We start from the raw sequence: 14142 nt of genomic DNA, 5'->3' as shown, positions 1-14142 counted from the left end.
AGCCTGTCCTAGAACTGTAGATTACCAAGGAACGTGTTTCCTGAAACAACTGTCATCAGTACAAGTCTGGGGTACCTGCCATTTTTTATTCCATTTTTCCTGTTTGGTCAGACAAATAAAATAAATGCTCAAGCTTCTCTATCCTTAGGGAAGTTTGAGATCTTTGACCTGCTGGGGCGATGCTTTCAGTGAGATACTGGTTTGAATAAGTGCTGATCATATAACTTGCCTGATCCAGATGAATGATAAACAGTTGCTGTATATCTTTTAGGAGACAAAATGCATTCTTTGGTTTCATTGCATTCTTGATAGCCTTGAGTTGACATATAAATGTGAGAATATTTACCCAAGAATTTGTAATGAAGTTAGAAAGAACCTTGTAGTTTTAAGTTGTTGACAATGCTTAGGAAAAAATCACTCTACAGAAAAAGTAGTGGCACAGCAAGATTAATAGTAATTTATTATCTGCAAAGAATTTACTGTACCATTTTGTGCATGCTGGTTATGTTTTGCTTTGTTCATTGCCATAACCCACTCTCTTGGCAGGTCCCTAATGAGCACTCAGGGGTTAACGCACTCCCAAGATGTATTAGGGCTCCTCTCAGCGTGATTTGTGTTCTCCTTGCATTCTAGGCTGGCTGCAGCCTCAAGGAGGACGCTCAGGTCTTGATGTCTAGTTTCAGCCATTTATTTACAGATAGGACGAAAAAGATTAAAAACACAACCAAGGAAGAAAAAATGGATTTTTAGAGTGCAGCAATAAGGGCGCAGGTCCACATATGTTTGATTTGGCCCTTTTAAGAGGTTCCCTCCTTCTCACAGTCCATCCCTCCCTGTGCCGTGGTTTCCCACCTGTCAGTTCTGCTGATGCAGCTCTCTGTGGGAATGCAATGTAAACATATTTGGAGGAAAGTAAGGGGTCTTCTATGCGTGTCATGTTACAGTCCCTCAAGTGGTTGCACTCAAAACATGCGAGGGTATGAAGTGTGGCACGGCGCTGGGTGGCAAAGGGCAAAGGGAGCCAGGAGCTGTTAATTCTGGAAGTTAGAGCCCTGCCAGGGCTCTGCATTGTGAATCCAGCTCTGAATGCATGATTTACCAAGGGCTGTTTGCTGTCTTCTTAGTATGGAGAGAATATTTCAGTACAAAGGCTGCTCACGGTACTTTACTTCACCCTTGTTAACAGGCACGGTGATGACACCAAACTACATAGACTCGAACAGTCTCAGCGTTGCCCCATGGTGTGACTGCAGCAACAGTGGTAACGACATAGAGGAATGCCAGAAATTTCTGAATTTCTTCCAGGACAATATATGCCTTAGTGAGTACAATATTAGAAGTCTTTAAGTGTGTTTTACTATGTTTTCTGGAATTTCTTTACTGTTTAAATACGTTATGATACATCAAGACCATCTCTTGCAGTCTGTAAGCATGGTTTTGCTGTAGGTGTAGGAATTAAAGAGGGAAATATGCCCGATACTGTGGTTTATGGCCAAGATTGCAAATGTGAGAAGCTCTTGAAAAAGAAATACAAATAGTAAAGTTGTATCATATAGATGTTTGTTTACATCACAGATCATGCTTGGACCCTAACAGTCAGGCAGCAGCTGTACCAAAAAATTGCAGCACCTAAGGGGCTTCTGTATAATTTAAGAACTTCATATAAAAAAAGACATGTAGTTTATGATATGAAGGATTTGCTGTAGGTAAGTATAAATTGGATTGTGCTTTCAATTTATAGCCAAGCTTCAGGTTTTGTAGGGTACTTGATCTCAGATGACTGGTTTTAACATAGGTCTGGATGGTACCTAATTTCAAGATTTTGTTAAATTATTGATTTTTTTTCAGTCAAACTCACTTCCAAATTAGGGACTGTTATAAATTCCAGAATAGCTCAGTGGAGTCAATTTTGGCAGGTCCTCCTTTCAAATTTCCTGTCTGCCTGGAGCAGCATAATTGGATGATGTGGAGTGTGCATCAGAGTTTTAATTTTGGACAAATGAGAAGACCAAAAGAGCCTTGCGTCCCCAGCCTAGCAGAACAGGAGTTGAAAGGATACGTGATTGTCCTCTGAAATTGCATTAGAGGGGCAAGCCCAGGGAGGGAAAAAGATTACTTAACCTAGAGGACAATGTTGGCACAAGATCGGAAAGGGAGATATTTGCCATACATTTTTAGGCTCAAAACTGGAAAAATGTTAACCATCAAACTAAAGTTAAGAAATAGGCTTCCAGCAGGGGTTTTGAGGGTAAAAAAATCGTACCAGTTTTAAAGGTCATATTTCATCAGCTAATTAAAAGAAGCATACATCGTTGCTTTTCTCAAAAACAGCAAAGGCACTCGATGATCCAGACTGTCCCATCCAGCCTTATGTATTTGAGATAACACTAATGCAGGGTTTAGTCTGTATTTTAGTATAATCCAGGGTTTAGTCTGTATTTTAGTGTAGTGATCTGAAAATTTCCATTGGTAGCTTCCCAACGGGCAGCATGTTGTGAAGACGTGGGGAGCTTTGCATACAAAGAGTGATTTCAGTTGCTATTTGATACACTATTTCTTAAGTTTTGGAAGAATGAATCCATCACTCAATATCATTTAACCAAAAAACCCAACAACAACAACCAACCAAACAACAAACAAACAAAACAAAAAATAAAACAACAACACCCCCCAAAAACAAACCAAACAAACAACAACAACAAAACCAACAGGAAACAATTCAGACTGTTATTGGGTAAAAGTTAGCAATATAGCATCAGACCATCTTCAAACCTAATGGGGCTGCCATTTACTGTAATAGATCAGATTTTATTCATTTTTGAATGTAGTAATTGCTAGAATGTTACAGGTTCTTTTTAGAACATGAAGACCTTTCTTTTGCTATTGGTGTGAAAGCATTAATGAAAAGAAATCAAAGACATTAGGGGTTACTGTGAGACAAATTATAGTCATCCTTGCTGTTAAAGATGTCTTCATGATGTTTTTTATGCAAAGCGGAATAGCTGAGACTGCACCCTGAGGGCAGGAAACGTAGGGTGACATTCACACCTGAAGCTGAGTTTGCCATGTCCTACGTACACACCTGAAATCCTGGTCTTTCTCGCACCTCTGTATGCACTTGCCCTGAAATTCCACTCTAGAGCTGAAAAGCCTTTTGCAAAAGATGTTAAGTTGAAACTAGAGGGGATGTTGTGATTTCAAAAGGTGGGTGTGAAAATTCCAGTCTGTTTTAAAAATTAGTCCTAACAAAGACAAACATTGTATTGTTTTATTTTTACATGTATTAGATAGTTTCTTTAGCTTGGCAATTTTCCTGCAGAATATGTGTTTATATCAGAACTGTGAAATGGGCCCAATCTCAAGAAAGCTAAACATCCCAATTAATATGTCCTAAATAAGATATATTCCACCCTAAAATTTGGGGCTGCATATTACCTTTCTTGTACTTTTATCATCTTTATTGCAATATGCAGGTTTATGGGAAATATTACAGTGGTCCAAATTGCTGCCTGTCCAGTTAAGATTTGGCCCATTTTAAACTCTGGAAATCCATCTTAAGACTTTTTTTTAGCTGCTCTGAAAGTGAATGTCATGGCATACTCTAGAATTCCTACTGAACTGTATGGGATTCAGTATATTTATCTATCTGTTAAAAGGATTTGTTCACACTTACTTTATACTGCAGTAAAAAGAATTTGTAAGTGGGAGGAAAAGCATAAAACAGTGTGTTAGTTGATAAAAATTATTGAAAGAATCTTTACTAGAGCAGTTATACACCCTTTGGTCATTATGTTTTTTGAAATATGTATGACAACAAAATATAAAATGCATATTTATAATATAATTTGTATGTTTGAAGTATTACAAAAATATGAGGAGGAATGGAACACCTCGCCTATGAGGACAGGCTGAGGGAGTTCGGGTTCTTTAGGCTGGAGAAGAGGAGGCTCCGAGGAGACCTTAGAGCGACTTTTCAATGCTTAAAGGGGGCTTAGATGGGGACAGATGTTTTTGTAGGGTCTGTTATTATGGGACAAGGGGTAATGGTTTTAAACCAAAAGAGTGGAGATTTAAGGTGGACATGAGGAAGAAATTTTTCACCATGAGGGTGGTGAGAGCCTGTCCCAGGTTGCCCAGAGAGGTGGTGGATGAACCATCCCTGGAGACACCCCAGGCCAGGCTGGACGGGGCTCTGAGCAACCTGAGCTGGTGAAGATGTCCCTGCTCATGGCAGGGGTGGCACTGGATGGGCTTTGAAGGTCCCTTTCAATCAAACCATTGTATGATTCTGTCATAGAATAGATAGGTTAAAAAGGACCCATAAGGATCGAGTATGATTTTATGAAATAACTGAAGACAACAAATTGTAAAGACTTTTATTACTTAGAAAACTGGAAGGACTGCATCTGTTCCTGTAATCCTCTTTGCAATAATGGAAGCAAAGACTTACTGTTACTTTAGGAAATCATAGGAAAATATTGCTTTTTGAATTGCCTTATTCAGGTGAAACCAAGAAAAATATCATTCCACTCTTCCCTCTTTGTCTCCATCAACCCAGCTGATTTTGGTGCTGATTTTGGTTACAAATTCTTCTATTTGCACATTGGAGTTCTGAGACCTAATATCAAAATAAAATACATCTTCTTTTCAGATGAGAATTAAATGTAAATTATTTTATAAGGCAAGGAATACTACTGAGAAGAAGTATTAATAACTTCCACATATTAGTCCCCAGTGAAATTGTTTGATTTCTTTTACAAAGAATTTGAAATAAGAAATCCCTAAATCCATGTTGAATCCCCAAAGACCTGATTAAAAACTGTTTTTCTATTTGTTTATAAAAAGCCCCAACCAATTTACTCTTGCTATAAACACACTCTTTAATCCCATGAAACTATGATAAGCTTTTTAACTTTTATATTCCAAAGTTTTAGTTTAAGCGTACTTCCCTCACCTAATTATGCAGATTTTGATTGAAAACTGTAAGGAAAAGATTGTCTCAGTTAAACCATTTTGTAGTTACAGGCATATTAGTTTTACTACAACAAGCTGTAGAAATGAATTAATATTTTGCCTGCTCTCTGTTTTTATTTTGCTGTTACACCACCTGCCTGAATTAGGACATAACATTCAAGCTGTATTTTAAATCTTGAAAGTAAATTTTTGAGGCTTTTGGATGCTAACCAACGTGATTACAGTAAGTTCTAGAGCTGCTGTCAAGAATTACTGGGCACATTACAAAGAAGAGGCTGCACCAGGTAATTATGTGACCCCACACACTTAGTTCATGTTTCTGATATGTTCAAAATTAAGACACGTTTTTCAGCACAAAAATTGAGTTTCTATAAATACACATTTTCAGTGGAATAATAATCATCATCATGATTAAAAAGTCAGTTCTGCTTTCTGCCATTTGTTTTTTAGAAATAGAAAATTACCTGTAATCTATTTTTACAGAAAATGCAATTCAGGCCTTCGGCAATGGTACCGATGTGAATGTGTGGCAGCCAATCTTACCAGTACAGACCACGACAGCCACAACTACAACAGCTTCCAGACTGAAAAACACAGGTTCAGAGACCACCAACAATGAAATACCCACCCACAACGATTCACCAGCATGTGCAAACCTGCAGGTAAGAGTCTCGTACTTGTTGCAGTGCATAGATGAAAGTTTTTCATAGGAATGTGTGCAGAGTAATCTCCTGCTGCATAAAGAGATTCCTGCTTAAATTGGCATATCCGTTTGTTCCCATGTTGTAGTTATAAGCCAAGTATATTGTAAAATATCAGATACTCTTGTTTTAAATCAGAAACATGCGTACTTCAAAGTTGACTGTATTGCATTTCTGACACAGAAACAGGGTGTAGTATTTAATTTGTTATCACAGGTTTGGATATGAATGTGGCACTCTCCAAACCCTGCCAGGATATGTCAGATTAAATTAATCCCCTGAGTAATCCAAATTCAGAGGGAACTCTTAATGTCAGCTAGTGTGTACTGCTGCCGTCTTTCTTATGTTATTGGCAGTAAACTTTAGAGGTTTTCTGGCTGAGTAGGTCTGTGTGTTCGAGAATATGTGGTGCTGCAAACCACATGGTGAAAAAGCTGGACAACGATAGAAGCTATTTTGAATCGGGAACTTTCCTGAACTGGGGTCAAGGTCACACACAATGTGATTTTGGCCAATGGCTGTAGTGATTTTCTTTGACACATCAATTAGGCTATTCATGGTGCATCATTGATTCTGGATTTAAAGAGGCTCATTGCTTGCTGAAGGCAGTAGATGCAGCTCTTAGAAAGTTTGAAGAACTTGGGCAGGAGACAACAGCAAAATCAAGGCAGGAAAGAAGTAACAGGAAATATAAACTGAAAACATCCTTAGGCCAGATTAGAATCTGGGATTATAAACATTTCTGGTATTTTAAATGCAAAACTAGGTCAGGGATAGATCAGATTGGCCTGTTTATTTTTGCCTTTATAGAAGGAAAATTGCTACGTGGCGCAAATTAAAATGTCCGAGTTTTAAGGTCTCATCTGGCATTAAGGTGCTTTTTTTTCTGGATTCCCCAACTCTTCCACATTTGTAGCATTCACATTTCACTTACTTATAAAAAATTGATTTTGTATTCTTCATATTAAACTGTATCAAAGTTTCCATGTTCACGAAGATGGACGGTTTGTATCTCTCAGAAACGTACTTAATTTTTCCTGCACCACTCTCTCACCTTCAGTCCTTTTCTGGTTTCTCCATTTATTTTGCATTGGCAAATTGCATGTGAATTAACATTTCTTAGAGTCATTACAGAGTCACAAAGTATATGGGGTTAATGGTAGGTAGTGTTGAGTTTAGGTCCTTCTGTTTTAATTCTATTTTTCATATCTGTGCCTTCATTATTAGTTAAGATTTGTAAGTTATTGACAAGAGGGAGATAGTTTTTGGAATGTATTTCTATATGCAGTAGTCATTTTACCAGATAGAATGTGCTAAACAGTAAATGTAATCTTTCAAACCTGAAATGTGGAATATCTTGCATTTAAAGCAGGACCTTGATAGGCTATTATTAATTCACTTCATGTTATATTAAAATGTTGTTTTATGGGAGAGATCACATTTTACTTCAGTGTTTATAGAGTCCCCTACGGAGTAAGGCCTCCAGATGCTACCAAAGTACACATGATTAATAATGAACTGAAGAAATGGCAAGTGATCACAAATCCCATTGGATTTGGTTTGATTTGCAAATGTTGCTCAAGCCTGAGTAGATGTTCCAGAGTTTTGAAAATGAATTAAATTCTTCCCTGTCCTTACTTCTGTTACTCTGGCACATTGAAGTCACGTCGCACATGGGTTTATCAGCACGAGTTTAAAGCTGTTATGACTTCAAGTGCACCCCTGATATACTTGACACGAGAACTAAAGGTCTGTAGGGAAAATGATCTCTGCTGTTTTGTAGAAACTACAGATAAGTCTGCACCAAAAGGTCACTAAGTTATGTGAATCAAGCAGTTTTATTCTTGTGAAGTACATCATTCTGGTGCTCACTACTTACTTGTGTCAGAACTGAAACACAGAGAACAAAGCTCTTATATTTTAATGCATTTTTCAAAAAATAGCTTACAAATAGAGCAAAACCAAGCCCGCACTTTTTAAAAAAGAAACCTGTGTGTGTTGGACAGTATGGTGCCACTTTGCATGTGAGACTTAAACCTCAATGCAAATTTTACAAAAGAACTGGAGGCATTCATATCGCACTTGGAGAAGGGTATTCATTCCAAGACTCTCCTCCCATGAAAAATATGCCTTTGTAGTATTTTCAAAACATGAACCAGTGCGACCAAAAGCAATCTCAAGGGCTTTGTTATATGCTTAGCAGTTGAGCTGAAAGGTTTCAAAAAGGCAATATAGCCTAAACAGTGTGAAAAGTAGAGTTAAAAGCATTAGTCTCAGCACAAGAAGACAATGGCAGAGAGGGGATAAGGAAATGATCACTGAGATGCCACAAGGCTGCACATCCTAGTTAGTGGGTTTCAACCTATAGTGGAGGAAGAAAGAGCAGGAAGTGACTGATTAGTATAAATTGCCATAGAAATAAATACAGTAAGGGAAGAAAGAGCAGGAAGTGATTGATTAGTATAAATTGCCATAGAAATGCGCAAATACTAACCTCCCGGGCTTGTAAAATACAGAGCACTAACCCGGTCTGCCAAGAGTGTCACTGGCTGAGCAATTTTTGATACATTTTTTCTGACTTGTTCAGAATGGTCGTATGAAAAGCCAGAATACACTAATGGTTTTGTCGCTGTGCCATGTTCTTCTGTACACATGTAAACCTGGGAATGGGAAGGGTTGTGGATGCTTAAAGAAACTATTAAATACTCTTTGTTTTCCTGTACTCAGTATTTATTTCAAATACCTGTTAAAGGTAGTTTTGTTTCAGTGATGCTGTTTAGAAATTGTTCTTCATTTCAACTTAGCATTGCTACAAGAATTTACAGTTCTCCCATTATGGTGGTATTTTCTTATTTCTTATTGGTACAGAGAAATGTTGATTTCTGATGTATGCTTGTTTTATGTTTACATATGCATGGATTTGTGTAGCATACTCTCTTTTTCTATGCTTAAATTAAATCAGGACTCCATCTTTGCCAGAAAGGTGCTTAAATTTGTCAAGCATCCTATGAATTATTTTATAAACCTGGCTTCTAACAAAGTTTGCTAAACACAGAGAGTAAATAGTAGTTAGTTTTATATAAAATGCTATATTCAAGTATTTTTTGAGGTGCTTGACATGTTGCAAAGTGTTCTCAGCAACACATAAAAATAATTTATAAATACTGTGATCAAAAAGGTGGACGAATGCCAACAGCATGTTCCTTATACAGGCGTATTTTATTAAGTAATTGCCATTCCAGTCTTTTTTTTTTTTCTGATAGCTCCGCTTTAATGTTTTCTATTTAACTGACATATTTGTTTATCCTTCATTCTGAATCGTAACTCGTTTTCAGTACACCAGTCAAAAAATGGTTATGGTCTTTCAGTCTCACGTTCTAGTGTATCACCACTGCTTGAACCGTCATGTTGGATTATTTGAAAGGGACAAAAGAATGAGCTTGGATGTGTACTCACACCATGTATTCTTCAAGAAAAAAAGCTGCTTCTGCATTTAGGAGAGATGCATGGAACTGAAAAGATGATAATGAAATAAACTTAAAGTGATGGATTAGTCTAGATTAGTCCAATTGTTACTACATCAGCAGCAGAGATAAAGAAAAAAACTAAGACTTTCATACTGAGATTGCTGTAATATTTTAGAGGACATTTTGGGCAAGACAGAAATGGTGGAAGTCAAGGTAGTTAAGGACATTTAAGTCTGAATTTATGCATCAAAGTCTATCAACTCCCTAGCTAGCTCTATACTTTTTTCCCCCCATGTTTATTATGATTGTCATGCTCTAGTTAACCTTACTTTAGCACTCAGATGGAATTTAAGGTTTTTGTGCTTTTGAAGAAGTGTAAGCAGCAGACGTACGTAATTGAGATACATGGCCCTTCAGAGTCCAGTACATGAATGTCTTTGTACTCTCAGCAGCAAAATTAAAAAATGACGAGATAGGAATTTAAAAGCTCAAATATTTTGTGGGGAACATGGAGAAAATGAGAAATCTAGATACTTAAATTTGTCGTTTCTTTCTATTTGCATGTAAGATTAGTGAGTGATTAAAACAGACATGGGTCATATGGCGAGCTGTTCTTCCACAAATTCACATAATGCCCTATAAACTTGGAATTTTAAAAAATACCTATTATGGTAAGCCTTAGGACAAAAAAAGAAGACAGGGCCCACAGTTCTCTGAGGAGACCAGGACTTAAACATGACTCAAACTGAAAATGGCTTTGCTTTGCATTTGTAGATTCATCTGCTGCAGATCTTCAGCACTGTGTAAGGATCTGCTAATCTGGTGTTTGAAGTCCTGTCTGTAATTATTTAATGTAGCTTCCCGTGTGCTAAATATTATTATAAAGCTGTGTGTAGGTGTTTGGAGAGGGTTAAAAGCTTCAGTGCAGTGTTCTGAGGATCAAGATACAGCAGGTGTGGAGCTTCGTGGACAGGTAATTGGGTGGTGGGTGAATATAAGCAGGAAACACGGGCAGCATGTAGGAGTGTTGTTGATGAGGGGATAATGCAGCTGCTGAGACGGTTCACTGGGATAGGGACAAAAGGAACTTGATTTATCCCCTGAGCACCAGTATTAATTTGCCCATATGCCTGGCACCCTCTTTCCCCCATCCCTTTCACACAGCCCGAGATCTTTCTGTTTCTTCTTGTTTTGTGAAAAAACAAGCACTCTCCTTTTCAAATGCTATACCTGCTCTGTCTCTCTTGAGAAGTCACATTGGACCTCTTCTTCTGGGCATTGCAACTATGCAGAAAGTAATAGTCTTGGGCAAAAGATGGATAGGAATATAAAACTCCCAATGCTGTGCCAGAAAAAGAATAATATTGACTAGATGTTTCATACGAAAAGATTTAAATTTACCTCCTGTATTTCCAGGATTAGCTGACATAATGGGGTCAGCCTGCTGGTACAAGTGATTTAGAGAACACCTATTGGCAGCTTTTCTTCTGAAAAAGCAACATCTTTAATTTGCTCCGGTAGCAATTCTGTTGTACCTAAAGAAGTCTTGTGTGCTTTACATGTTCAGATTAAAATCTGACTGACAGGGATAATTTCAAGTTTCATCTTTAATTTTATATTTCTAATTTGGGGAGCACTGAACAACACTTCCTGTGTTTTACCAGAATGGAAAGTGCTTGATTTCACTGCCATTGATTTCAGTGGGGTTAATCCTTGTTTGCTTCAGCACCATGCTGGAACGGGTGCTCAAAAACTGTAGATGCATGGAATTCCCTGAGACTGTATTAATTTTCTTCATGACTCTTGCACCTTTTGGACAGAATCAGAGAAGGTGAGGTCACCACGAGCAAGGGACAAGTTTGGGTTTTCAGTCTGCATAACAATCTCAGTGTTCAAAGGCAGGAAAGTGGTCGGCAGTCCAGCTGATTACCGTGCAAACAGTGGACCTCAGTGCCAAAAGGCAGCTTTGCAGAGAATGTATACATACATATATGCAAATGGAATCATAAACTGCTCCCACTTGGAGCAAGGCTGTGCTTGGGTTCTTCACCATCTTTGCCAAAGATTTTCAGGACCACACATGATAGATTATTTTCAAGCTTGTGGAAATCCTGCTGAAGTTAAAGATCTGATTGACTGGTGCAAAAGTAGTTGCAGTTTTGGACCATGAATTTTAAATCATTATAACTACGCTCAATCACATCATCATTAATCAAAATGGGAACCATTACAATCAACACATTTTCACCAATGATAAATAAGTTTGTTTATTCCTGTAGCATAAAAATCTGTGCTTCAGGATTCAACAAACACTTGGAAAGCATTTTCTGCATCCTGCTGATTGTGGAACTGTTTTACCTGCAAAAAGTTGTTGAGGTGCTCAAAGAAGTGGTAGTCAGTTGGTGGGAGGTCAGGTGAATATGGCGGATGAGGCAAAACTTTGTAGCCCAATTTGTTCAACTTTTGAAGCATCGGTTGTGCGATGTGCAGTTGGGTGTTGTCATGGGGAAGAATTGAGCCCTTTCTGTTGACCAATGCCAGCTGAAGGTGTTGCAGTTTTTGGTGCATCTCATCAATTTGCTGAGCATGCTTCTCAGTGGAATGGTTTTGATGGGATTCAGAAAGCCATAGAGGATCAGACTGGCAGCAGACCACCAAACAGTGACTATGGCATTCTTTTGGTGCAAGTTTGGCTTTGAGAAGTCCTTTGGAGGTTCTTCTTGGTCTAACCACTGAGCTGGTTGTCACTGGTTCATATGAAATCCACTTTTCATCACACATTGAAATCTGATCTAAAAATGGTTCATTGTTGTTGTGTAGAATATGAGAAGACAACACTTCAAGATGACTATTTTTTTCATTTTTCAGTCAGCTCATGAGGAACCCATTTATCTAGCTTTTTCACCTTTCCAATTTGCTTAAAATGCTGAATGACTGTAGAATGGTCGACGTTGAGTTCTTTGGCAACTTCTCATGTGGCTGTTAAGAGGGTCATCTTCAATGACTGCTCTCAGTTGGTCATTGTTAGCTTGCAGTGGCTGGCCACTGTGCTCATCTTCAAGGCTCTCGTCACACCAAACGCGTTGTTGATGTTGCGAGTTGTCTCTGCTGCTTTGTGTCAAATTTGAACTCGAACAAGAAAATCACTCTAATTTGCTTTTTGTCTAACATCATTTCCATAATCTAAAATAGATATAAAATAAGTAGCAAGTAATAAGTCAGTAGCAAAAAAAACATAAATTGAGAAAGCCCGTTAAGATGATGTATAACATAACCACATTTATAGAAGAATGTGTTCCAGTCTCAAACGGCAAATTTCAACAATGCAAAAACCACAATTACTTTTGCACCAACCTAATAGCTGATTAATTTCTAAGTACAGAGAGTCTTTGGCCTCTCTTTTGAACATCAGAGGAACAGTTTGATGATGTAGCCAAGTATCACACTTTATAGGCTCAGATGCATCATCTTAGTGTCAGCATTGTGATGAGACATCAGCCATCAGTAGTCAGTAGAAAATTGTTCTCATTTACCAGCCTTGGTTGAACTTCGTAGTTGAACATCAGGCCCCCTTGCAAGATCAGTCACAATTTAAGGACTAAAATACAGGCTAAAATTCTCTGATAGTGTAAGTCAGCACATCTCTGTTGTTATCATCAGAGCTACACAGATGTACACTGGTTAACATTCAGTCTCTTTGGCATGTAGAGCTCCCTATAGGACTGGACCTTACAAATAATGCTCAGTACTCTGATGAAACATTTTTAATGTTGGAAGTCAGTTGTAATAAACTAATGTTATTGAAAGACAGCAAAATATGTTATTTTGCATATTAGAATTACAGTTTAAATTATGGTTTTTCGATTAGCATACTTTTCATTCTACCAAAATATTGTGCATGTATACTGCTGGAGAGAATAATACTTTAGAATTATTTCATCAATGATAAAATATTTTACAGTTCATTAAAAAAAGTTTTAATAGTCTGAGCATCTTTAGTGTATTATTATAATAATATGGCGCTTTATAGCAGACTGTAAAACTCCAGACTACGGTTTTAGGAATCATGCAATTTTGTTTTATAGTTTAATAATTGTTCAATTGAAAATGAGTATGAAGTTACTAAAAACCAATTTAATGACTTACAAAAATAAAGCTTTATTAAAATGTACTACACACCTTTACAGAAAATTGAAATTTCTATGGACAGATTATAGTTCTTATCCTCAGAAAGAATTTTAGAAATTATTGCTACTGAAAGCAGATGTAGCATTTGCAGTGTTCCCCCAAGCCACAGTTGTTTCTGTGTTTCACATCAATATCCTCTTATAGGAATACCCCAAAAAAAAAGGAAAATTGCTAGAATAAACCTGAATGAGAAAATTGGATCACATCAGATAAGCCAAATCAAACTATTCATAGCCCATGTTATTACTTTATGTGGTTCTTCATCATATTAAATGAATTCCTAGTGTCAGCCAACTTTAGTTCTCAATCAAATATCTAGTCAATCATGTATTTCCCTTTTAAAACAGAGAGCTCACTATAGCCTGCAAAAAACAGCCATAAAATGGAGTACAGTACTATAATTTAATTTTAAGGCATAACTACTAATAATAAAAATTCTAGGTCATTGCATTGTGATGGTAGATGTTTAATCATATTGTCTTTGGAAGTATAGTTCCTAATATATTGTGCATTTATGGGACTTGACAAAGTGCTTTGTTTAAGACATATTGCTTGCTAACAGCAAATATTGGGTTTTAGCCGTGACTCTGCTTCCATTTATACTTGTTCAAGTGAAAGTAGCTCTGGTTCTGCCAGCCGGCTGACCTGGTTGTGAAGCAAGTACAGGCAAAAGTGATCATGCCACCAGGTTTCTAATGGTGTGGAGAACAAGAATAGAATCCTTGAAATCATTAGTGCTTTTTTGTTTTAGCTTGCAGAAGTCATACTTACAGACCAGAATCCCATCATACTAGCTATTCCACAGGCTCATA

At 37.4% G+C, this 14142-nt stretch overlaps 1 protein-coding gene across 1 annotated transcript in view; it reads left to right on the top strand.

Annotated features, from left to right (window-relative positions):
* The window catches only part of GFRA1 (GDNF family receptor alpha 1), a gene marked incomplete at its 5' end in the record, with an annotated part of 143383 nt that overhangs the window by 109602 nt on the left and 19639 nt on the right, over positions 1-14142 (top strand). Inside the window, 2 exons of the mRNA XM_082053370.1 lie at positions 1187-1321; positions 5458-5636. Of these exons, the coding sequence (XP_081909496.1) occupies positions 1187-1321; positions 5458-5636 (314 nt within the window). The remainder of the gene's footprint in view (positions 1-1186; positions 1322-5457; positions 5637-14142) is intronic.

Source organism: Streptopelia decaocto (assembly GCF_964273445.1).
Source record: "Streptopelia decaocto genome assembly, chromosome: 5".
Classification (NCBI taxonomy): domain Eukaryota; kingdom Metazoa; phylum Chordata; class Aves; order Columbiformes; family Columbidae; genus Streptopelia; species Streptopelia decaocto.
This window is presented reverse-complemented; position numbering and strand designations above follow the sequence as displayed.